Source organism: Tauraco erythrolophus, chromosome 4, assembly GCF_009769465.1.
Source record: "Tauraco erythrolophus isolate bTauEry1 chromosome 4, bTauEry1.pri, whole genome shotgun sequence".
Taxonomy (NCBI): Eukaryota; Metazoa; Chordata; class Aves; order Musophagiformes; family Musophagidae; genus Tauraco; species Tauraco erythrolophus.
The window spans coordinates 10,370,743-10,396,782 of record NC_141468.1 but is presented as its reverse complement, the minus strand read 5'-3'; the positions used below and the strand labels follow the sequence as shown (position 1 = coordinate 10,396,782).

Sequence of the window (26,040 nt, the reverse complement as noted above, 5' to 3'; positions counted from 1 at the left end):
ACAATAATTACATTTGCAGCATTTAAATCTGAAATATAAACAACTGGTGTTAAAATGCCCTAGATAATTTGCCCCTTATATCCACATACAGAATAACTTCCAATTACATTAAAAACCTAGAGGACAACATCTTATTAAGCAAGAATCCAGACCTTGCAGGATGCTCAGTAGAAGAAATCAATTGTCTTTGCTATCACCTTGATCCAAATTATTAATAATTCATCAGAAATTAAATTAAAAATCGATGTTGTCAAAAGGAGTAACTATTATATTCAGCAAAGGGACACTTCCAGCACGGACATATAAAGTGTAAATTGTCCCCTTTTGGCATATTTGTTTGTAAGCAAATTTCTGCATTCCGTTCCATTATATGGTATGGAAGGGAGGAAGGGAGGGAGGAAGGACCTTTGATTCACACATGTGGAGCAGACTAAGTAGAAAGTTAGTTAGCTATCATCTACTTTATTGTGTTAACATTTTTTCAGCTCTTTTATTATTTGTTCTTGCTTTCTCATACAGAAATATTACAAATATAAAATCAGACGGGCCTTTTATAATCACTGGCCAAAACACTGTCTGTCTCCAAGATTGTGTTTAAAATTCCACACTTCAATTTTAAGTTTGCTTTACATCTCAATTAATATTCTAACTGCAGTTCAATACTAATTACTCAGATTAATTAGATAATGGTTAATTAGACAATATATGTAAAGTGCTCTAAGTATAAAAATCACTACACAAGAACTAAGTATTGTTAATTGCAGCTGGGCAAACACTGAAAAAACAGTAAATGAATATTCATTTCAATTTTAAGTAAATGAACTTCAGCTGTGTTTCAATTGTTTGAATATTTACTTTCTGGCTCATTTTCTAACGAAAAATTTTACTTGCAGCAATGTTGACCAAGATATATTTTATGTAGAAAAATCACAAAACTAGAATTAGCGTCATAATTATGTGTCTTCAGATGAGATTCTCAATTCTGGGAGCCAGATTACTGCTTGTATCCCTGGCTTTTCTGAGAATAAAGAAATTACAGTAACTTTATGGATTTACATCTAAAGTCTATCGTGCATTACCTGGATGAGGCTGTGGCTCACATTCACCCCCAACCCCACTTTAGGAAACTGACTGAGATGAAATAAAATGCTTTTGACTATAACTCCCTTCCCTGTTGATGGGAGTGGAATGGGCACCAACAGTAGGTGAGATTTAGCCCATCTGTAATCCAAATTGTTTGCAGAGGAATCTCAACCCACATAAAGTCTGAGTTGTCCTGAGGAGGAAAGTTCTGTCATTTTTACTTATGTTTTGGTCACAAAACCAGGATACACAAGAAAGACATAATCGTTGATGCTAATGACAAGAGTGCTTTTGATATTAGTGGGTCTAGAACAAGCTAACTGGCAAGATGCTATGTCTGAATTCATGTTTATAATGCCTCATCAGTTCCATTGATAGCAAGGTAATACAAAGTTTTCAAGTGCCAAAAGATAGGCATGAATACAAATGTCCTGAAAAAGTTTGGAGAAATGAGCTTGATCATCGATTCAAGTAGAGTCAAAAGAACCCATGCAATTTAACATCCACTTCCAGTCACTGGTCCCCAGTATGCTATGTCAAGGCTTTTGATCAGTCAGGAGGAGGTAACTAGGCTATACCCTAACTAACCTATTAGGGAATCCACTAGAATAAATCAAAAGTTACATTTTGGTTAGAACAAAAAGTGCTTTGGTCATAACTGTTAATAGGCTTTTGGTACCATGAGGCAGAGAAAACTCGAGCTCTGTAGCTGAATTCACAGAAAGTCAGATACAAATTCAAGGTGAGGTATATACAAAAATCCTCCCTCTTCTTCCTAATATTGTTAAAAGATTAAAAAAAAAAGTTCCATAGATCTTAAAGGAAAAATCCTGGCAACTTCTTTGTTAAATGCAAAGCTGACGTAGAATTGTTTACTAAGTTTTCTGACTTTTCAAAAGAACCATTAATTTTCCTTTTCCTTTACTCTTACTGGGCAAGTCACCAGATGCTCAAGATGTTTACTGGCACCTCATGTATTAAATTCCTCAGCACTGTTTAGCTGCAGTGAGATCTGGAACTGAATCACTGCAAGAAGCTCAGGTTTTGTTTCTCTCTTCCCTTTCCCTGTTTCTTGGAAAAGGAAACCACAAAACTGACATCTAAAGGAACTTCAAAAACTTTTCTTCTTTATTCTCAACAGGTCATCAAAGCCATTGGAAACACAACCAATTTTATCACTTTAGAAACAAAAGGTTCCTTTCAGCCAGAAATGTCTCTCAGGAGAAAAAAAAGTCTTTTTCAAAGTGATAGATACCAGGATTAGAGTTACTGGTAGTGGGCTAGGAGAAACTGATGGCCTCAGTCACTCTTTATTTAACATCATTTACAGTGGCACAGCCTCTTGCACCACATGACGCGGCTGTAGGGCTATGCAGAATTGTATAATTTGGGATCACATTCATCCTTATAAAGAAAAATGTTTACAAGGAAATCTAAATATCTTTGTATGTTACAGTGAAATTGTAAGGGTAAAATCCATTCTGAGAGAGTAGCCAGAAAAAAAAGTGTATGTGACTTAACTGTATTTCCCTGCTTTGGCAAAAAAACTGGTGGCTTAGGTCACTTTTAGCCACTTAAGGGCTGGATTTGGGTCACTGTTTTCCTGCTTGTTCTTGAGAATTTGATCAAGTAATTCTTCTCCCGTACAGATCTCAGTTCAAGACCCTCAGACAAGCCTTGGAATAACCCAGTGGCTCTGAGGCAGGTAGAGCTGTGTTGCCAGTCCCTAGGGCAAATATTGGAGTTGTGCATTGAGAACCTCAATGGAGCCATGTCCGAGCTCTGCTCAGGAATTAATTTCATCACTACTGTTAACACAGCCACTGTGCTGCAATCAGTTCTTTATGTCGGTCTGTTTCTGTGACAGAAACAAGTAACATTCTTCTTTGTCTGTAATTTTACATAATATCTGTTATTTAGTTTTGTTTAGAAAGGTTAATCAATACTGGAATCAAAGAGGAATATAAATAAACAAAATAATGAACACTAAATTATTAAGTCTGTCAAACTGAAAAGAAGATGACATTAGCATAGAAGAAATACCAAAAATATCTATTCATTCAGATTTTCCACAGGAATGTAAAACAATACAACTTCAAAAAAGCCCTCTGACATATCAGTATTAACTGTAGTAATTAAGAAAGAAAAAAGTTCAGTATCAAATGAGAAATGAAACCTCGCCTATGCTGCAGAGCTTGTATTTTAACTCTGGAAAAAATTAGGAATCCCTTTAGCAGTCTTAGTGAGGAAGCGAGGAGTGCTGAGGAATCTGACTGTCAGGGGGCCACTGTTTTCTTTTACTTTGGAAGTCGTTTTCATTAGGTCGAGCGTATATATTGTCTACCTGCTGGAGATCAGTCGAAAGATCAGGTTTGAGAGAACAATTTCAAAACATACTAGACAAAAGCAGAAAATCTGGTGATTTAAAAGAAAGGATGAAAGTTATTCCTGGTTTGTTTTGTGCATTAACTGTCAGGAGACTTTTAAAGAATATTATAGATAGATATAATATTTACATTTATACGTGCATATGTATGCATGTGTACACATATATTTAATCTTCAGCAATGATATTTCGGAACTTAAATGGGCCAAGGTGATTTATGCCTCTTATGGAGCTACTCCAATGTATAAAATCAAAGCTTTTTTCATAAATGTCCCATCTTCTTAGACTACTGGTAATTTCAAGGCAGTTAAATATTTCTAGAATGTGATGACTTCAGGAGTTGTAAATAAGAATGTCTTATATACATCGATATTTTAGTCATTCATAAACTAGAAACAGAGAAACAGGTAGAAGCATAGATTTTTTAAAAATGTCAGTGCACTTTAGAAATTATTATAGTTACTCTGTCATCCATCGCAGAAATACCTGTCTTATTGTGCTAGACTTAATGACAAGAACAAGTTTCTTAAAAGCCAGGCAGATGCTCTGTTTTCTGTTCATTCTCACTAAGAATGGCTCAGCCAATATTTGGAACAAAGACAAATTCCAAGGCAAGGATAATGCAGAGCAATTTATTAAACATTTGACTTTCAGTAAAGTTCTCCAGCCATTGCTCAAACTTCTGCTGAACTTGTTAATATGAATGCCAAAATTAAAATCCAAATGAAATTGTTATTGCAGTTTCTTATTTTACAAGAAAATCAATGCATTTTGGACCTGAAGGAGTTGTTAGCTTTCCCTTCTGCCACCCTACCCATTTCATTACCTATTTTGGTTTATTTCCTGGATCTCAGGTCAAGAACCATATAACATGTGAAAATATTTACCAGTTTTCCCTTTTTAGATTCCTATATTTCTTAGGGTACTTACAGTTCCTGGCCGTGGATATGGCACTCGCCCTTGGTAGGGAACCCACTGGTAGTTTGGGCCATCTCGGTGGGCGTAAGGACCAAGAAATACCCTCCTCACATCAGTCATGCTGTACATACACACTGCCGACCCCTTGAAGATATTACTGAAAATGAGGGGAGAAGAAATCAAATCAGGTTCTTCAAATGATCAGTCAGTTTAATGGAGCAGAAGAGCTATGGGAATAGCAGCTTGTTGCTTTCTAATTTATTGCATGTGTTGATTATCAAAACTCTTGACATGCTCTCAGAGCAATCCTAACTCACCTCCTGTGAAAGTTCAGCATAACTGATACAATCTCTCAGACCATTTCCTAAGCAGATGGCTGCTATTCTGATATTTAAAACATATTGTCCCCAGAAGGCCAAAGCCCCAATTTGAGTAAACTTCAACGGGGCCGTCCCTAGAGGCTTAGTCAATTCTTTCCTACACTTTGCATTTTTCTATTTTTTTAAGCAATCTGTTCCATCATTTGGGCAGCACACACGGAAACTTCAGTGTTGTTTCTTACCTTGAGATTTCTTACAGAAGATAGTAAGTGCTTGTAAATCTCCATCTTCTACACCTGGTTATCACTAGAAACATTCTTTCTGTTTAGAAACTATAACTTTTGTCTTTCACAGATAAGTGTGGCAACGCAACCAGTACTGCAAGCCTTCCTCAGGCTGAAGATACAAGTATAATTGTGCTCTCAGTGAAAGCACAATGAAACCAAAACATTCAAGACACAGTTATGTGTGATACAATAATATAATTTTTGAAAGATTGTTAAACTTTCCAGATTTCAGCGATATTTTTATTAATATCTCCTTGCCTAGCCAATTTCTTACACCACAGATTTTCTATTTCACCCTGCCCCCAAACAAACATATTTAGGCTTCTGCTATTTTTCCAGGTCTGTGTGGAAAGGGCTACAAATTCTGATCCTTGCTATTAAAAGCCAATTCAACCGCAAGAACAGGCTGAGAAACTGACAGTCTTTGTGATTACTTCCTTCAGAGTGATGATGTATGTTACTCATAAGAAAAGAAACCTAATTCATTACTTTGTACTGCCACTGACTTCTGAGTTCAAAGGTTAAGAAAATTTTGTGTGAAAAACATTTTTACCAAAGAGACCTCTTTAAAAAAAGCAGCCACCCAAGCTTCCATGCAAGTAAAATGATACATTCTGTACCTGGAAGTTGTAAACACTCCATAGACTATTGGATTTTTAGGGTCTTTTGAGTTCATTAGGAACACATCCTCTGTAAAAATAACAAGAGACAGAAAAGAAAATTGAGTTAAATTCATATGGATAATACCTGAAAACATTTCTGTATTCAAAGCCATTTTTGCCACTTACGTAGCTCATCAAAGTGTGTGTCAATGCCATTGGGTCCTGGCACAGAACAAATCAGACGTGCTTTGAGGAAAGTTGTCCATTTGTTAACAAGGCTCCTGTGTCCACCAAAGTCATTCTAATAACAAAAGTATTTGTATTAATATCTAGTAACAGTCTTTGTTTGAAGTATCAATAGGCTACAGAGAAAATACAGTAAATAACCACAATACGCTACTTATAGAAAACAGAAAATATACCTTCTACATACAAAAGCATTATTAAGTTGTCAAAGATGCTCATTCTGAATTGCTTTTATTTTACATTATATTGCTACATATTTCATAGTAGCATGTCATTTAAAAAACAAAACAAAAAAAATCTCCAAGCCTCTTTACATAATGTAATACATATATGACACTGGAGAAAGAGTATTCTGCTCCAGAGCTCCCAGGCTGCCATGTGCTGGTAAAGCTTAAGGGGTTAATTACTCTTAACTTGGTAGCAAGAAAGTAGAAATGCAAGTTGCAAGTGAACAAAGTAGATAAAAATGCCAGAACAGTGGGATCAGTTAAATAGCTGCAAAACTTATCAATAAAATGCCCCAAGGACTCCGTACTTATGGGATAACTGGCTTTCAAGCAGATACCTCTGGATTTGAGGAGATAAATTGAAATTGTTCTTAGGGATTAACATGAAATTTTACTGTAAACATTATAGTTGCCAAAGCTACAACATTTATTAATATCATTTCATTTGCTGACATCTTTTTAAAAGTCTATCAGGGAAATATTTGGTCGTTTATCAGTACGGATGAATGACTCAACCTGCAGTCATTAAGGGTCTTCTGAACGCTTGCTCTCTTCTCTCTCTTCTCTCAGCTAAGCTTAAACAACTGTTTCATTAAATCTTCCTTTCCTCTGTTTTAAAGATTTTCACTAATGTGGGAATGAAAAGGTATTAACATTCCTTTAAAAAGTAAATATTTCAAATGGTTTTGGCCTATCTGGAAGTATCACATTTCCTGTAAAAGATTCTCTCTTTTGCAGACACATTCTAAGCCTCAGAAGATGCCTACGACTTTTTAAACATAGTTCGTGAAGCTTCCTCAAATAGAGAACTGAATAGTATACCTTTGTGTGTGTTCTCCCCTAACTATTTTTCACCCAGGATGACCTCTGCTATACTACAATGCCACTGTTAATTAACACTGGATAGTTTACAGGCAAGAAAATGCAGTTTCTAAAATCACTCACAAAGCATATGCATCCTGCAAGTGTATTCAATCTCACACAAAGAAGTCAGCATTTTACCTTACAGATCTGCCCTATTCTGGCATGAGTGGCTTTTCCAGTGTGCTCTCCATCAATTGCATTCTCACGGAAGAAGAAATAGATTTTGTCATCTTCTGGATTGTCGCTCTCTGGTATCAGGTGAGCACTGATAAACCTAGGATCTGAGAAGACAATGGCGTTGTGCATGTTACCACTCCATGAACTGAATCATTTGCCTTTCTTATGTAAACAATTTGTGATTTTGCTTCCCAAGAGTCAATCTTCGCATCAAATGGCAAATATATCTATGTTAGGTATATCATCACCCATTAACATGTTCCTCTTATCTTTACAACGTAATGGTGTTTGCTACAGATGTTTAATGAACAGACCTGAACTTTAGTATTGAAGCAATTAAATGTTCACGAAATCTCTTTTCAAATTGTTGTATAACATTACAGCATGGCTTCCTAATTCCATGTATTTGATATTGACACCTTTCTTTTTTCTTTGAATGTTTTGAATTTTGGTCAATAATCTTTCTGTATGTGTTGTACATAAAATGAGGACATTATTGAGACAAATGTAATATTCCTAACTTGAGCAATAATGAAGAATATGTAAAGAAAGTATTTTACCTCTAGAAAAGTATTACTGTGTTACTGTCAAAAAAGTTGAGTTAAAAAATACAGTTTTGATTGATATTGTCTACTTCCACATTATGATCCCTTAAACCCAAACATTTTTGTCTTGTTTTCAGAAGAGAAGCGCATTTGTGAATTTCTATTCAAGTTGTTCAAAATCTGTGTCTTGTCATTTTTTAAAGAATTCTTTTTTTTTTTTCCACAGAAACCCTTTATTTCTTGACAATTGGAGTGACAACATTACTTAGTGCTAAAGAAGATACATCAACAAATAAAAATACATGACATTCAGACATACTGATTGGTTACGTAACAAATGGTGGAAAGAAGTTTTGAGAGAGAAGTTTACAGAAATTGTAAGAGTAAATTAATGCCAGTGGTGAATCTGGCTCATCACTGTATTTTACAGAGATACTTCAGCTGGTATCTTTCACTATATTTGGAAAAAGAAGGCATATCCAACAGATTTACCAATCTGTTTTATAACCATTTTACATCCTGCTGGGATAATTAACTGTGAACTATATTTAACTACTCAAAGAGTCCTGTGCTTATGTGAAATTCTAAGCTATTTTAGTGTCATGCATTACCATCTTTTCAGTATATGTTTATTTCTATAGAGTCACAGAAATAATGAACTGTACTTTGTTTAGCCAGCTTGCACTAGCTGTCCTGAGAAACTCATTGCCTCATTAAGGATGGCAGTGTTTGTAAGCAATGTATTTTGATATTTTTATATACATGCATGTATATGTTTAGATGTGTCTATTATATGAGCACTTATTGCATAATTCTGTGTGTGTGTGTGTATTCTCATGAGTCTGTGTGTGTGTGTGTGTGTATGTGTATGTGCATATGTACATATATATGTACAGAGTACATGAGAATGACCATACTGCCATTATCATACTGGCTTAGATCAAGATTTACTTAGACCAATATAGAGATTCCAACACTGTTCAGAAGTAATTATGTGGGACAAAGAAAGAGTATGGTAAGTACAAATAATACGCTCCCAGAACAGCCTCCCTTCCTCCAACTATTTTCAATGTAGCTGACTCGCTAAGCTTGGTTGCTTTCTGTGTACCTAGTAACTCTCAATAGATTTTTCATCCAGTTATCTGTCTAGACGCTTCTTGAACCTATCCAAATTTGCAGCCTTCATAGCGCCCTTTCAGAGTTTGCTCCTCACGTACACAATCTGGTGAACTAAAACCTACTTCTGATTTCATGTTTTGAACATTGATCTTACTAACTTCATTTGTTGCTTCTTAATTCCTGTATTGAAATATCCACAGTGTTCAAGATGTGGATGAATTGTGCTCTTATAGAAGGGCTATAGTAATGCTCTTTGTTGAATTCTCCATTATTTTTCTATTAATTCCTAATATTTAATACGGATTTGGCAGTTCTTAAGCAGTAATTTGAAATTTTCATGGAACTTTATGTGCTGTAACCCCAGAACTTCACTCTTCATTGGTAATGCTCAGTCTGCAACCCATCATTTTATGTGTGGAGACAGGCATGTTTTCCTCATGCTTTTCCCCATGATTTATCACTACATCATTCATCAACAATAATTTAATTTGTCATTGGATTGCTTAGCTACTCAGTTGCATAAGATCCTTTTGTAACTCTTCACAGTCTTCCTTTGTCTCACTATGCTGAATAACTTAGCATTGAGTGAGAAATTTTCTCATCCTGCTGCTCAATCTCTTTTTCAGGTTATTTATGAACATGTTGAACAACACAGGCCACAGAACAGATCTCTTTGGAACTGTGTCTATTGCCTATTGTTATTTAAAATAAATCTTTTTAGACATCTGAAAACATCAAAAATCTGTAAGCCGCTTAAGCTCTCCACCCCAAACCCCATTACCTTAAGCTACTAAATTCCCTTCCTTTCTTTCTAGCGTGTATTTAATAGCCTTCAAGTTACACTGACATGAGGTCCAAGATAAATAATATGTAGGCTATATTGTACTATCATAAATATCTGTTATTTTATATATGATCTACCAGATCTTTGAATGCAACTTCTATCACAAGAAACACAAGGCTACAGCTTGAAAATTTCTGTATGGCATCCTGTGGAAGGATACACCAAAGAAAGAGGATATCCATTAGTAGACACTGGTCTGGGCTACTGGATCTGGAGAACCTCTTGTCTGAATACATTGTTTTTACAATCTTAAGGTCTTAACGAAAAGAGTAAAAAAAAAAACTAATTCAACCAAAACCTAACTACATTCCCAAATGGTTGAATGATTTGTTTCTAGTGCAATGGGTTTTGTAAATCACAAGATATCAAATTCTAAAATAAATCACTGTATTATCAGGCATGAAGAATCTAAATTTACATTGGCCTATGAAGATACTGTGGGGAGTCCCATTCGAGTCAATAATATTGCTGATATAGTACAAGTTATATAAACTTGCCTCGGTTAGCATATTATTATTCTTTTCTTTCCCTCTCATAATTTCACAAGTGAACCTAGAAGCAGTAAGAGAGTCTAGTATTAAAGCAGGACTGATACAAGAATGATAGAAAAATATGTATTTCAAATAATTCTGTCAGAGTGGTAGCAGAGGAGAGGGGTATGAGGAAGGCAGGTATAACTAATGCCACAGCCAGAGCACATGTGAATATGCTTTGTATACATTTCTTACCAGTGTTCATCTGGGACAAATTAAATTTTCAGTCAGTGATTAATAAACCTAACTACATCCCTGAAAATAAAGCAGTCAGATAGCCTCATATGAAAACACTGTACATCACAGAACAGTTTTTGTTGAAAAACACTGGTGTTTCTTACTGAGTAAGCCTCAGCCTGCTTCACCATCTAGTTAAATCGATATGTTTTAGTCAATAAAAGTGTTTCTTCATGTTATAGGGCCCTTGCTGTTGTTACCTGTTGGTGTTTGTTTTTTTTCCCCCTCTTCCATATAACACATCTATTGTCTATGCAATGAAGCAAATAAAGGGACGTGTCCTGTTGCATACAGAAATAGATTCATTTCTGTTCAGAATGAATATAACGATCATAAAAGCAACATCACGATTATGTTTGCATGTGTACATACGTGTGTAGAGAGAGAAATCTGGTTGATAATTTAGTAGGTTATAAAGCTAAGAAGTGGGTGGTGTGAGCTAGTGATCTGTAGTGTGTTCTTTATTGTTTCATTAGCAGAGGAGCTGTTTGACTTGCCTGAGGCTTGATGCACACTTGCATTTAACTTCAGGGCTTCAGACCATGCTTACAACTCACTGTTTAGGGTCATGATGAATCAATCAGCCAGATGGCCGACAGTCACGCAACATAGCGGTCTCCATGGACTACGTAGCATTTTTGTATTGCTCTTCTTTGAGGAAGGGAAGGGAGATGTTGTCCACAGATGAGGGACTTCTCCTTGACTCTCCTAATTGCTCACCCATGCAGAAGAAGAAAGAATGTCATCCATGAATGTGTATGTTCAAGTATTGAAACTGCCCTGTCTTACCCTGCAAAATTAAACAGGTTCGGTATCAAGGGGTCCCCATGGGAAGTTTAAAATAATACAGTCAGGGTTGACCTATTTCATACATACAACACAGCCACAAAAGAAGAGCTGGAATGAACTTCAAGCAAGTTTTACTGAATGGAAAGTGAGACTTTGATCCAAACCTACTGGTGACAATTGTAAAAGTCAGTGCACTGTCGCTACTGTGGATACATAGGATGACTTCAAATTTCTGCACGTGAACTAGCGAGTATTCTGCAACCCTGAAACTGTTTCCAATCCGTGAAGTGCTCAGAAATGCTGTTACAACAGTTAAACACTTTCTTGTTTAAAAGCCCATTGGCTATAAGTCCAGGAAGTGTGTTTTGGGAAAATGAATTTAAGAAATATGATGGCGAACATTTTGCAATGGTTCATTGCTTTAAAAAAAGAAACAAACACAAGCAGATAATGTGGAAGAGTGCTTTTAAAAACAGCATACATCAAACAAACATGTCTGAAACATGTTTAAGCATGATCAAAGGAGAACCAAAGCCACAGCGTAAACATGATCAAAATAAAATTACAGCTAAAAACACTTCTCTGATCTTGCAGCCAACGTGAACTAGCTAAAAATAAAAACTTAGATTTTTATTGGAAACAATCAGCCTCAAGAAGTGAATTATGAAAGCACACACCTTTTTCGGTCTCCTTTTTCGAGTTGCCTTGGCTGTGGGGCTATTTCTCAGCTCCCACACAACAGCTTTCGCGAGCCACTTTTGGTGTGCCCTCCTGCAATTCCCAGCTCTGCAGACGTTTCACTGACAGTGGCCCATTAAACTGTCCTTCATGAGAAATCTGGCTCTTTATGAAAATGACACCTTGGTCCAGCTGCCTCTGTGATTTATACGCCATTGTTTGCTTAGTTAAGTAATGGAAACATGTTTTGCTTGTCTCAGCACTTCATGTGGAGAAAAAGCTAAGGAAAATCGATCCGCATTTGTTCTTCTACAAATGTCACTCTTTAGCAGCAACAACTGCACACGCGCACAACCCCAACAGCAAGAAACAATAAAAGTCAGAAATTGGATTTCTAACTGAATTGTATTAGCATTTTAATGAAGATCTATAAACTTGAAGGCACAGAAATTACCTTTAGCTGTCAAGATTGAGTCAGCTGCGGGAACAGAAGCTCGGGTCATCTCTTCATCGTTTGACAGGAGCCAAAGGGCAGTTCTCTCAGGAAATGTTTTGTAAAGAGTTTGAACTGGATGCCCCTATTATTGTATATTTATGGTCAAAATGACTAATTTATCAGTTCACAGCAAGAAAATTCTAGGAAACTAGGGAAATTTTACGCTCAGTAAAACTGCAATTGCTATAATTTAATGAAAAGTACTGGAGGGTGACTGGGGCCCTGAGGAGAGGAACAAGACTAGGGAAGCTGAAATTAAAAATTTAACAACAACAAAAATAGACAGCTACTCAGGACTTCATAAACGCGTGCAGTGCCCATCCACTGAGACCCGGCACAGAGAAGCAAGCGCTGTCCTCAGAAAATCTGAACTTGAAATCACAACGAGCTCTGCTCCCCGCAGAGAGGAGGACTCGCAGCACCGGTCCCAAACGTGCGCAGCAGAGCCGTCTACCACCAACGCGCTCGGCAAGGTCACCAGGGGACAAAACTTTTCATATATGGTGATGAGAGAGCTAAGTTGGTTTGTAGTTTTACACACTCGAATCCAGTTTACAAAACACTGAAGCTTTCAGTGGTGTTCTTCCAAAGGCCCTTAGTTTTAATTCTTCAGCTTTTACATCCCTTTTGTTGCCAATGACTCAGGCAAAGACAGCGGAGCTCTCATGGATTCACCGCTAACGGTGAAGCTCCTCAACAACATGGATGGCATCAGACCACATCCTCAAGGTGGGAATGCTCTTTGCACAAGGGACAACTTGTGGCTACTATGGACCTAATATGAGGCTTCTGTGGTAACTCACTGTCAGATGCTGACAGTAGTACCAGGGATAGACCACAGAGCAGAGATGTGATTTAAAGACACTGTTTTCAAAGCCATGGATAGGTGGAGATGGATGTGTAGCACGCAGGCTACATCATGACTGAGATGTTTGGAGCTATCACGGGATAAGAAGCACTATAGTCACTTATTGATGTTGCAACGGAAATTCTCATCAGAAAGAGTTTTAAAAACTGATATTTATCAAGCAGTTTGTCTTCGAGTCATTTCAGACTGATGCTGAGGAAAACTGATCTTAAAATAGTATGTTAGCTATGAATGACAGTTTTTCCTTCTTAGAAGTCATATTGTGTTTTATTTATTTTAATTTTTCAAAGACTAATAAAAGTATTTTTGGTGATATAGTCAGATTATAATACAGGCTAATAAATTTAAGGTCTAGCTATGGCTTCTTGTAATTTCAACTGCACGCATATTCTTTTTTTTTTTTTTCTGATTCAAAACTCTTTGCAGAATTAAGGAAAAAAATCTCCTTCTCTGCAGAATCTGGCTGTTCTGTTTCAGTGGTGACTTGTGTGAATTTGGGGCTTTTTTTTGTGACATAAGGAGATTACTGATTTTCAAGGATGAAAGGTATTAAAAATAATATTAACATATCACTCTTCCATCATCTCAATACATGGATGCAACAGCAACATAAAAGCAAAAGATACACATCAAAAAAGATGCACAAAGCTCTTACGCATGTAAATTGCTCCACACCTCAGTGCCACTCTTACACATACAACAACAGGAATCTAGTTGTGGCTTTTCAGTGCTTTGACCTTGAGTGTCACCAATGGATCATTCTCAATGGGAGAGATGTTACATCTGCATTAAGTGGAGCTTTTTTTAAGGAACTGCAGATTTATGGTTGGGGCAAAAGAAGAAGGGCAAGCGTAGTTCGGAGCATTAATAATATATGAAGGCACAGAAGCTCCACGCTGGCTGGCTGGCTATAAGAAGAACTTTGTAAGGTCAGTCAGGGGATGAGCTATTGGGTGCACCTCCAGAAGGTCCAGGGAAGGGCTGGAAGCTCACAGCCCCAGCCCCCTCCCCAGGGCCACAGGACCAAACGACCTTAAAGAGAGCACAACCTTAATTTGAGGTACTTAACACCTCTAAAGTAGTGTAAATGAGCTTCTGAGTACCAGCCAAGGCTTAAATCTCCAGGCATTTCCACTATTCTTTCTCCTCCTCTGCCTTAGAGGCATAATTCGGTATGAATATTTCTCCGGAGTAACGTTTTAGCTCGCACAGGAAGGAGAAAGAAGCAAATGTTGATCTCTGATGCAATTATCAGTTTCTGAAGCCTTTGTTCTAAAGAGACAACAATAGTTTTGATTCCCTGTAATGAGTAATTGCATGGTGAAGAAAAGTGAATTCAAAAGTTCAGTAAAATTATAGCTTAATTCTCAACATAAATTAGATTTCTCACAAAACAATGCTTATGATCTACCCACCCTATTTAATTTAAAAGAGGTGATTATTATCTCTTTACAGAACAACAACCAAAATTAACACCTCTTTTCCACTGCTGACTATGTTTTAAGGTGTTGTACATCTATCAACACAATTAATTTTAAACTGACTTACTTTTCCCTCAGAGACTATAATTGGGCAACTGAGAAAACTAGTGTCCTTCACAGAACAGAAAGTAAGGCTTGAAGCATATTGTCTCCATTTAGGAATACTTTAAACTCAATTTTCTGTATTTCTTAACCTCTCTGCAGAAAGTACTAATGAGAGTTCCAGCGAAGAGCCTGTTTCTTCCTCTTCCAGTCATTTATCTGAAGTTTTTGACATTGATACTTGGAAATAAAAACACTGGAAAGCCTGTGTCTTAGCTGTGTAACCTACATCTTTAGAGGTCTGGATGAGTGACAAAAACTAAATATCACAGTCTTTATGTTAAAAAGTGATGTATTAGGGGAGGAAGTGGAGCGCGGAGGCACTGAAGACAAAAGATGTTTCTGATTTAGGGTGTTACACACTTTTGGCAATCCGAGCCATGCTATGGGCCTGCCTTTTGTAAACTCTGAAGAATCACACGTGGAGCACAAGTCCCCGGAGATGCCCAAGCAGTTTATGGTAGATGACCCAAAACTCAGAGACCAACCTTGTTCCTTTGCACTAATGTGGTTTTCTCAGACCTTCCAGAATGCTGAGAGATGTGCGACTACGTCTGGATGGAATATTCTTCCTCTTTGCAACTTGGAAATTAGAGGATACAAGAAAGTATCCCGAAGGCAGAGAGAGCATGCTGCAGCAACGCCATCAGCACAAGCACGTTGCAGGAGACAAGTCCCTGGCTCAGTGTGAGGAATAGCTGGGGATTAACAAGGCAAACACATTTCATTGAAGGGAAAGTGGGACAGTCTTCAGCAGTACGATTGGCAAAGGCATGAAGCCCCAAAATGAACAACAGTGGCTTGACAAGTATGTCTTCAGCCTCCATATATCTCCTGAGACCTAAACTCTTACGATTTCTCTGTCAACTCTGTGCAGTGCATAACCCTGTCTCCAGTAGAACCATTTGTCCACACATATATTACTTTTTTCTGCCTATAATGTGAACAAATATGACCTTTGTGTCAAAAATCATCTATTTTGAAAACAGGAAGAAAAATTCCAAATTTTGCACTGCCAGGTTCAATTTGAAGCGTGTGGAAGGGGTTGTGTAGCTGTAAAAACAATCTCCTCCCAGTTGTCATGTCAAAAAACTGGACAGGACTCTGACATCATCTCAAATCTCAGTGAGGGATGATCATTCATCGGGATATGATCATCAGCTTGAGCCAGCTCGCAAGAAGTGATCCAACAGACAACACTCCTGTAGCAATTTCCTAACCTATCCAATCTCCTGTAATTTATTTTTTTGTTGTTGTTGTTAAAACCTTTAGATTTGGCCACAAAACTGAGGTCATTTGGTCAAACTATGAAAAAGGTTTTGTTGTTATAATTAACATTTACAGCTAGTGTAAAGCAACTTGACACAAAATCCGTTAAAGTAAGCATAATGAGGGATGGCAGCAAAGACTGAAAAAAAGGCTGGGTGACTGACTGGTTTTAACTGATCTGTCTGTGTTGAGCAGCAACATAAAATGCAGTAAGGCATCTGTAAGCAGAAGCAAAACCCCTCAGCGTAACCTGAGGTATACAGTGTGATAGCATCAGTTATGACAACCTCTTTCAGTAGTCATGTGAGCATAGTATGTGATTGCAACTTAATTTAGCTTCAGTCAACTTAAGATATTAACAAGATTTATAGCCAACTGAAATAATGTACTACTATATTGATGATGTGAAACTTAGCTTTGCTCACCAAAGAAAAAAAAAAAGAGAAAGTATTTGATAGCACAGGTGTGACAAAAAAAAGCTCTATCAGAAAGTTGGTTCACCTAAAACTGTTTAATTGGTATGTACTTTTATTCTGTACAAGCAAATATTTTTTTTTTTTCATTCACTGACAGAATTTCAGAAATATTTGATGTAATTTCTGTGACTTTTATGAAGGAAAACCTTACTGGAGTAACATTGCATCGGACTGAAAATTTTAGCATTTTTTTAGCATTTTTTAAAAGCAGTGAGGGAGGAATTTGCAGCACACACGCTTGTGATACCTAAACAGCAGGGAGAGAAATTATCAGAAAGTTTAGAAAAGTATCTAAAAAGTAATAGAAGAATGAAATGCACTAAAAAATGTAGGTCCTGTAATAAATGGGAAACCATGGAACATTTTTTTTAAAGAATGTTTTCTACTGACAGATCTGGCAAAAAAAATTAAAGCTGAAAGTATGTCAAATATGCAGCAGAATTGAGTATTAATAATGACAACCTATTTACACAATCTCGTGAAAAAAGGTGATGACTCACTAGTCCATGTAAAATATCTCATAGGAAGGTTTTGCATCTTTTCCTCTCATGGAGCTTTTTCTGCTCTTAGTGGAAGTTCCTTTAGAGAAACAGGAGAATAGGAAACAGAGACCGAAGGGCTGGGTAAGTGAAGAGACCTGTGCCCCGTGACTGTCAGATTTTACAGCGTGTCAAACGTTATCATAGAGCTCAGGAAATATGATTAATCTCACTGACACCAGTGGAACACTTTCGCTCTTTATAAGGATATTGAATTTTGCTCAAACGGCAGTAAAAGGATCAATAAACACCAATCCTCAGATATATGGCCATATTCACAGATAATGTGTTAGCACTGAGTGCTTTCAAATATCTCATAAGAGCTGTGGAGTGAATGGGAAAAATATGTAATCCAGTCTTTAAAATATCTTTTCTTCTGTTTTTCTGAAGGATCATCTGTAAAAAAAGCTCTGTCCCTGAAAGGTTATCTGGTTTCTTCTTCTATGAACTCATCTAATAAAATATTCCTACAAATCTTGCTGCACTTACCTGAACATAAGTCTTTACAAACTCATCAAAAGGAAATGAAATTTATATATATATAAACATACGTTAAAAATACTCTTTTCCATAATCCAAGAATCCAACAAAACCACAGGTCAACCTATCTCTTTAAAAGGTAAATCAGAAAGGGAACTATTTTGTCTTCATTTACTTAGTATGCTTGTGACAGCCCTAATAGCTCAGGAACATCGAATTCTGCTGGATGTTGTACAAGAGATGGTGGTCTTAAAGATGTACAGTTTAACCCTTGCCTTTGAAAGGGGTGATTTTCCCCAATAACGCTACGGAATGTCTCTCCTTCCTAACACGTGAAACATTCAGCCTATAGCTGGCAGTGATACAGATCTGAGAACAGAGGGAAAAAGAGCTATAAAAGGCCTATCAGCTGGGAGCTCAGCTTCGGTGGGTTACTCTCAACTGTCTTTTGGATACAGAAACTTTCAGACAACACTGCAGCTTTTGAGATTGAGGTTCTTAAAAGCAGCATTACCACATTTCAACAATATAGCCATTTATCTGTACAATATCACAATATCTGAGGCATTCACTGCTTCGGACTATCAACTATTAGCTGGTGAATAACTGTGTACCTTGACATATCTTAAATGTTACCATAAACCTTACTCTTTCTTTTTCACTGTATGATGTGTAAAAGCATCTATCTACATGTTTAGAAAATCAAATCTAGCAGCCAGCTATTCAACAAGGACAGATTGACATAAATCCATAGACTCCAAGGGAATAGCAAAGGATGGGATACTTAGACACCACTTTGAAACCTAAAAGCTAGGCACTGAAGCCTGAGATAAGCAATACAGGACGCTGTGAAGATCAAGGGGAAAAAGTACCACTTTTGCAATACAGCAAAACGGGAAGCTCAGGATCAAGTCCACTATCAAAACTTAAAGGCATCAAATGAGGAACCATTTGTCAAGCTTTTGTTTTCTCATCTGTCCATCATCTCTGAGAACTGCAATTCTGTGAATAAGGCATTTGGAGCTTTTTTGTTTATTATCTCTGTTAGTAAAACGTGCTACCTTTACAAGTGAAAAATAAGTATCCATTTGTCTCTCCCATTTGTCCTCTTCCTAGTCTTTCTCCCTTACACCATGGTCATGAATAATAGCTCTATGGGCTAAATGATGCTGTTGGTGACATTTGTTTCACCCTTTTGTTTTGCAGGTGTTGCCTGGTAGAACCTGGGGAAGAATCTAGTTAAGCAGCTCAAGTGGGACTGAAACAGTATATATCCTAGAAATAGTGGGTTTGCAGAAGTAAATGAAAAAAAATCACTAGAAGATTTTGTATCAGTTAAAACTGACAAGGATGAAAACCGATCTGCTGGGAAATGACATGCCATATGAAATACATAGTTTTGTAACTATATGTTTTCTTTCCTCCTCTGTTGAAAGGCTTCAGAAATATTAAGATGTCCTACAGTTACAGCACAGAAGGGTCTTCAAGACAGAAGATTTGATATATCATAGTATTTCAGAAACAAAGAAACTATAAAATCTAGAAGGAATTAACAAATCTGAATGTAATTACAACAGATGCTCTATCTACATTTCTTGATCTCACACTTTCTTTGTGCCTGCCTAATCACAAAGTACTGCGTCAGGCCCAGCCCTGCTTTGTGGAGTCAGCAGCCACAACTCTGCTAAATACAAAAGTCAGAATATATCCTTGAGAATGGAGCTTAACATCAGCTTTGCGATTCTTCGCTAGCGTGACTTTTGAATTGTGCTCTTGGACTACCTGAACGTGTTATCAGTGTTTTAAATATGTTGATGTTTCCACTTTGTTGTAAAAACAGGCTTTTAATACAAGACAGTATTTAGCAATCTAGTACCAGCCATCAGTTTGATACCAGCCGTGACATTATTTAATTTTCGGAATCACAGAGGTTAAAGCTCACTGAACTATAAACAGTTGGAAACATGGAGTGTAATCCCAAGGCACAGCTCTGCACAAGCTGTAATTTAAATCATATTGCATGCTAAGCTGAAAAGGCAGTGCAGGTCCCAGAGGGTATGAATAAATCTGCAGTCACTGATTTGCCACACACATTTGTGTTGGGATTCTGTAACTGTGCAAATGTGATGTCTTCCTTTAGTGCAGAGGACCTGTCATCTACTGAGATTTGTAATTAAATAACCCAAAGAACAAAAGCAATTACTTAGCCTTACAAGCGTTCAGACTAGAATTTACATGATTTCATGAACAAAGAGAAGGGGAAGTTATGGAGACAGAGAGAAAGGAAGGCTTTGAGTCTGCAACTTAATTCAGTTGTGTCTAGTGCTAGCAGAGAATTTAATATATAGACCAGGTATTCACATACCTGGTTTACTTTGAACTAATAATTCCGTCATCACAAACTCCACTATGAAGTGGATGTTTCTCCATCTAAGGAGCCAATTATGTTTCCAGCTGGCTACGTGCCACATCAGGTGCTGGCTTTGAGCAATCAGTTGTGTTAATTGCAAGCAACACTGGAAGCCTTTTGGGACAAGCAATTCACGGTTCAGGAATGTTAGTTCAGGAATGTTAGTGTAAAGGGGGTTAGGTTCAGCCCCATTACCAAGAACAAATCACAAAGTATGCACAGGCTGCAGACTAACAGTTGTAATTTTATGGAACGAGGGAAAAAGGTAACATCATTAACTCTGCTAGGTGTGCTGGGCATCTCAGTTACTTGATGAGGTGGTGGCTGTGCGGTTGTGGAAGCTTTCCTGTTTTATGCTCAGCTGCTCTGTCCTCCCATCCCTTCTGTTCTGTCAGGTATTCTAATTCAGGCCAATAGAGCCAAGACATTGGCTGAAGAGAAGGCTACATTACATTATCCATATTTCTATTCATCATACTGGGAAAACAACAATTAAAAAAATGCGTAGAGGTTGTTAGATGTAAAGGAAATATTCTAAGGACATAACAGTGAATGCCACAAATGGATGTTAAAGGGCAGATTTATATAGAAAACAGCCATTGAAGAAATAAAGCATATCAATGAAATGAGCTGAGCACTGCCATGAGTAAAAATCAGTTGATCTTTCTTGGCTGCATTGAAGATATTGTCATTTATTATCAGCTAAAGATCTGGTCTGTGGTGTTTTTTAGTAACTAACTTTTGTCTCAGTATCCCAATAACAAGTTTTAGCTAGTCTATCTATTTGCAAGGGCTGATTTCTAATACGTTTGCCCGTGAGTCATGGCACCAGCACTATTTAAAAGAAGAAACCTACCCAAATGTTGGAGGTGATGAATGGGATGCCTGGATTGAATCATTCAAGATAAAGGGAGTTAGTGTGTGGCAGGGAAGGGGAGGAACTGGTACAAACCTCAAAGTCTGCAGGTGCTTAGAAACAGCGCGGAGGCTCAGGAAGTGTCTCTAATACCCTTTAGAGGCTCAGTCCCCTGGTGTCCCACATGACCGTACAAAGAAAACTTCTCAAAACAAAGCCATCTTATTTCTCCCTTTAACACAGACTAAAACATTGCCAAACACTTTAGGTCTGAAGCTGTGAATTTCATTAAATTCAATGCGACTCGCTCAGCACTCTCTATTTCTGTGAGGCTGAAGCCTCCGATTCTCCCCCCGCCGCCCGCGGCCAGCGTGCTCTAGTCACATCACACTTAACCTTTGCCTTGGCTTCTCAAAAAAGAATTTGTTTCACTCTATTCACGGCTTCAACAGTTTGGCAAACTGCACTTGAGTGCCGCGCTGGGCCTTTATATTGAACACACTAATCTGATTGTTTTTCCACTCTACAAACTTTGGGTCAACAATCAAGCTGCTGCCAGAAACTAATTAATTTGCAAACAGGCCCCATTTTCACAGGGGGAGAGCTTTTGAAACCTATGTCAGCAGAGCTGGTCACACCATGGTGACATGCATTGTCATGGCATCCACTTTTCTGGGTAATTCTCCTCACTAATTTTTCACCACACACATGAACTCAAATTACCCAGTGAACAGTAAATCTCTATTGAATGCCCACCAAACTCTGAACGTGGTGGCCTGAGAAGAGGAAATCGGTATTGACAGGGTCAACACTCATTAAATTGATGGCTAGAGCAGAAGAGAAAAAAAAAAAACAACACAAGAACGTAAAAAAAGCACTCAGATGTATGTCATATCCCAATGAAGGGGGCTGTAACAGACCTGCTCCTGCTTTGTTTAAATCGATTAGTATTCTGCTGCGTGAGTCCCTGCAAGCAGATTTCTGCTTAACTTTTCTTGAAAAAAATGGTTAGTTACTTTTGTGAAGAGGAAAGGAGGCATAATCTGGTAGCCAAAAGTCAGTGTTCTCCAAGCCTCAGAGCTGCGATGAGCCCTCGTAGAGCTCTCAGAGATCATGGGAAACCTACTTGAAATGGCAAGGCCTATATAACACATTGGCTTTGTCCTTGGCATCCTGCCACCTAATCTGAACTTTCATTTTCATTAAGCTGATTTGGATCTTTGTAAAGATAGTAATTACAAAGAAACTCATGTTGTGTAATTTAAAGTGGAGCCTACACAAAAAGCAAAGCAAAGAGCAGGCTTAGAACCTGAACCCTACACCTGTCCTGGACAAATTACTTTTTTCCCCCTATTGAAATTCATCTCCAGGGCAAGAGGAGAGGCTTCCTATCAACCGATGCATGTGGGTAATGTGTTTATATTTATACATATATGTATAGATAGATATGGTTCTTTTAATCATATATCAACTGCAAATAGTTATACAAAGCTTTCTAATAGAGATTATTGCCACAGCTACCACTTCTGGAGTTATATACTGAGTTTGTCACCTTCTTTATGTGAACACACCATCACATTACAAAGCTGCCCATTGCCAAGTCTACAAGTTATCCATTGAAATAAATACATACAAACAATAAATAAATAAATAAATAAAATCAAACAAGACCCCACATCTTTCTGGAGAACAGAATATCACTGACACTACTGATAATCAGGCAGTTGCTGATTATTATTCAATGTGAGAAGGATATAGAGCCGGAGACATCCAGGATCAAAACTGTGACTCCTGGATCATGCTCATACAGATGGGTTTTTACACAGCTCCTACTGCTGGAGGTGGCAGATGAGACTCAGATTTGTTTATCTAAAGCTATGTCTATAAAAAGCAACTCACCTGGGTCATCAAACACCCAAGAGAGATCACCCAATTTACCCTGCACAGCCAGGTGCACTGATTTATCCACACCTTGCATCTAGCCAGAGCTTATTCTGGCTCTTTTATTCATTTTCCTCCCCAGAGAAGTCAGAGCACAGGTGATGGGAAGGGCTACACTCTCAGGTCTCTCCCTGATACGAAGCTCACCAGGATTTACTGGGTAGTTGACCTGATACCATATTCACCACTGACATAAACACCCTGGAATTTAGCAGTTCTAAGGAACATCACTAATAGATCGATTCAGTGCACATGAGGGAGTGGAGATCCCCAAGCTGGCAATCACTTCCCAGTCTCTGTTCAGACAGAGACTATGCACTGATCTGTTTGGGACTAGGGTAGTGTCCCTCAGTGCCTGTTTTGAGAGGTATGAACTTTCCTAAAACTGTACTGCGTGCAGCAGACAAACTTCTCTGCTCTCCAGCGGAAACAGTGGACAAAGCACTCTGAGCTCTCCCATTATTTTTGATCCTATACGCTCTTTAAAGAGAGTCACAGTATGAGTTGCAGCAAAGCAGGGCTTCTAATCTACACTCCCAGCTGTTATTTTTTGGTGTGGATAATAAGGCTGACCAAGCTAAAACCCATAAATGAGCCCATGGTTAACCGTGTAATATACACATATCATAAGTCATGTGTTCCTGGAGTAATTTGTATCCTAACTTCCCCAAGCATATTGTGGCTATAGCTCAGACCAATATGTTTACTGATGCAACTCTTTTTGCCCCAGGTCATATTCTCTAGAGTGTCAGGAAGTCTTCAAAACGTGCGGTCAAACCAGGGGAATGTCCTCTTCTGCTTCATCTTTCCTAGCCGCTTTTTCCAGTTCAGCCTCAAAACTTATCCCTTGGCTACTTTCACCAATTTTTCATACCTAAACGCAACAAAATCTCATCCACAGCACTGAAATTAAATGAGGAAAATGACCTAATCCTAAACTGAGGTCGGAGGGTGGGAAGAAAGAGAGAGATCTATTTCCTAGAAAGATTAAAAATAATTTCATTCGGACCACTTGATGGGAGATTATAATTTTTCTGGTTATCTTTACCTACCATCCTCATGATCTCCCTCACATCCAGAGGAACTGAAAAGCACATTCTCTAATTGTCACTTAGTGTTTGATTTCTGAATCAAATGCTTCTCTGACTTTGTGTAGAGATACAGGGAACAGTTATCAGACAGGATGAGTCAACTGGTTCAAATACATGAGTATCTTCTGATTGAGTATTCAGCTGGACCTATGGCTTCCTGAGTTGTAATCATTTGAGGTCAGCGAGTATAAACATCAATTAATAACATTAAGAAAGAAGTGATTATTTAGGGATTTCAGAAACTCTACATTTCTTCCAAGAGAAAAAGAACGGGTTGTAATAAAAATGTATAGAGAAAAGACTTGTTAGATTGCAATGAGAAAACCAATTTAAAATTCATATGCAGTCTCTCAGATTTGGATCTACAGACTTAAGGGAGAAAAAAACCCTGTAAATTGAGTTTGTATGCCATTCTGTTCACATTATTATGCCACCGTCACCATAGTTTCTGAGTACTTCCTAGCACTGTGTTAGGTGACATTAGCATTTGTCACACATGGAATTTATCACTGTGAAATTATTTATTACTATTCTTAGCAATGAAGATAATGGGAATGGGGGAGGGAGGGTGTATTGAGTGAGAAATGAGACTTGCATATATGGACATGTTTTGTTCCTGCAAGGGTCGGAGCTGTTCTTGCCTCTATAATCAGCGGTGGGAAAGTGTGGGACGCGGTCCATACCCCAGCCTGCATGATAGGAGATATCAGCTGACTAATTTAGTTCAAATATAGGCATGCATATTTTAAATGCAAGAGATCCTTGTGGGGGAAAAAAACAACACAAAAGGACAACAACAAAAAATACACTCAAAGTCTCCTCATTGTTTTCAGTGGTAAGATGGTTCAAATACGTCCTTGTAAACTTAGGGGAACACAGACCTGAGAGAGACTTCCTAGTCTACTCACTGCAATCCCTTGTGATGTCAGGCAAGCATGCTATATGACAACACAGAAACTGTTATCTAAGTTCCTCTCAAAATCAGCTAGGCTGCCTCACTGACTGCTTCTATTGGGCAGCTTTTTCTCATTTCATTCCCTCCATGGTGGAAGACTTCTAATGTGAAGACTAAATATATTCATATGCAGTCCATATCCTGTTTTTTAAAAATGTCCTTTATTTTAGCAGCTCTTTTCTTGCTGGAGATGTATTGTACTTGTAGCATCCATCACCTCCTTTCTCCAAGAATATCTCAGATGCACTTTAGGAAATAACCCCCAGGTATCAGAATGGTTGGGTCGTATCTACGTTGGCAGGCCATTCATTTTTGACATCTGGTTACCTTTGGTGGCATGTACTTTAGTGCCTTCTGCACATCTGGACTGGGAATGTGTAGGAGGTGATCTGGAATGTGGGAAACTAGGAAGGCATTTAAGGACAAGGGAGTGGCACAGAAGAGGGAGGTGTCAGTGGGTATGTATAGATGGGAAAAGGATTTGGTGTGGGTGACAAAAGACAAATTATAGATTCAAGGATGCAGCAAGAACACATCCAAGTCTCAGCAAATGCAGTTGCAAGAGAACTAATATTCATTTCTAAACATCTTGACACATTTAATACTTTGTAATACAGAGGTAAAAATACTATAAACTAGCTTTAATCTTGTCTTTCTCTTGCTATACATTCCTCTACTGTGCAACACATATATATTCAAAATTATGTGTGTATGGTGCCAGTGCTGGGACATCCGACAAACTGCCATAAGCGGAAACAACATAAAGTGATGGCTAAAGTTCTGTATGAATGCCAGGAGAGTATCAAGTCCATGTTTCCTGCCTTGGAGCCTGTGAAATTTAAGAGGGTATTTTCTTTTTTATTGAACAGTCGCTCAGCTTCTATAATTCTCAGCTGTTTATGGAACCGTAAAGATTACCAAGGACAATAACCCCAGGGGACTAAGCACAGCTACTACCCCACTTTAAAAATTAAGCCATGGAAAGTATGCTAAAATAATATCATAGAGCTGATTTAAACCCATAAAAAGCACGGAAATTCCAAGCCAAGGCTGGAAATCCAGACTGACAGTCTCTCTTAACCCCAGGTCTAGTAAAGAAGGCGAGCGAGGCCAGTATTCCCTCACTTTTCTGGGGTGTAAACCAGATTCATAATACTGTCTGAATGCAGCTTTGGTGATTTCATTTCCTTTCAGATCTTCTGCAGCCCAGCTCTGTTTTGC

General features: G+C 37.9%; 1 protein-coding gene across 1 annotated transcript in view; it reads right to left on the bottom strand.

Moving 5' to 3' along the window:
- The window catches only part of SEMA3A (semaphorin 3A), a 169,876-nt gene that overhangs the window by 27,449 nt on the left and 116,387 nt on the right, over nt 1–26,040 (bottom strand). The window contains exons 8-11 of the mRNA XM_086611182.1: nt 7,072–7,214; nt 5,783–5,897; nt 5,615–5,684; nt 4,400–4,544 (exon numbers count right to left, since the gene is read on the bottom strand). Coding sequence (XP_086467308.1) covers nt 4,400–4,544; nt 5,615–5,684; nt 5,783–5,897; nt 7,072–7,214 — 473 coding nt within the window. The remainder of the gene's footprint in view (nt 1–4,399; nt 4,545–5,614; nt 5,685–5,782; nt 5,898–7,071; nt 7,215–26,040) is intronic.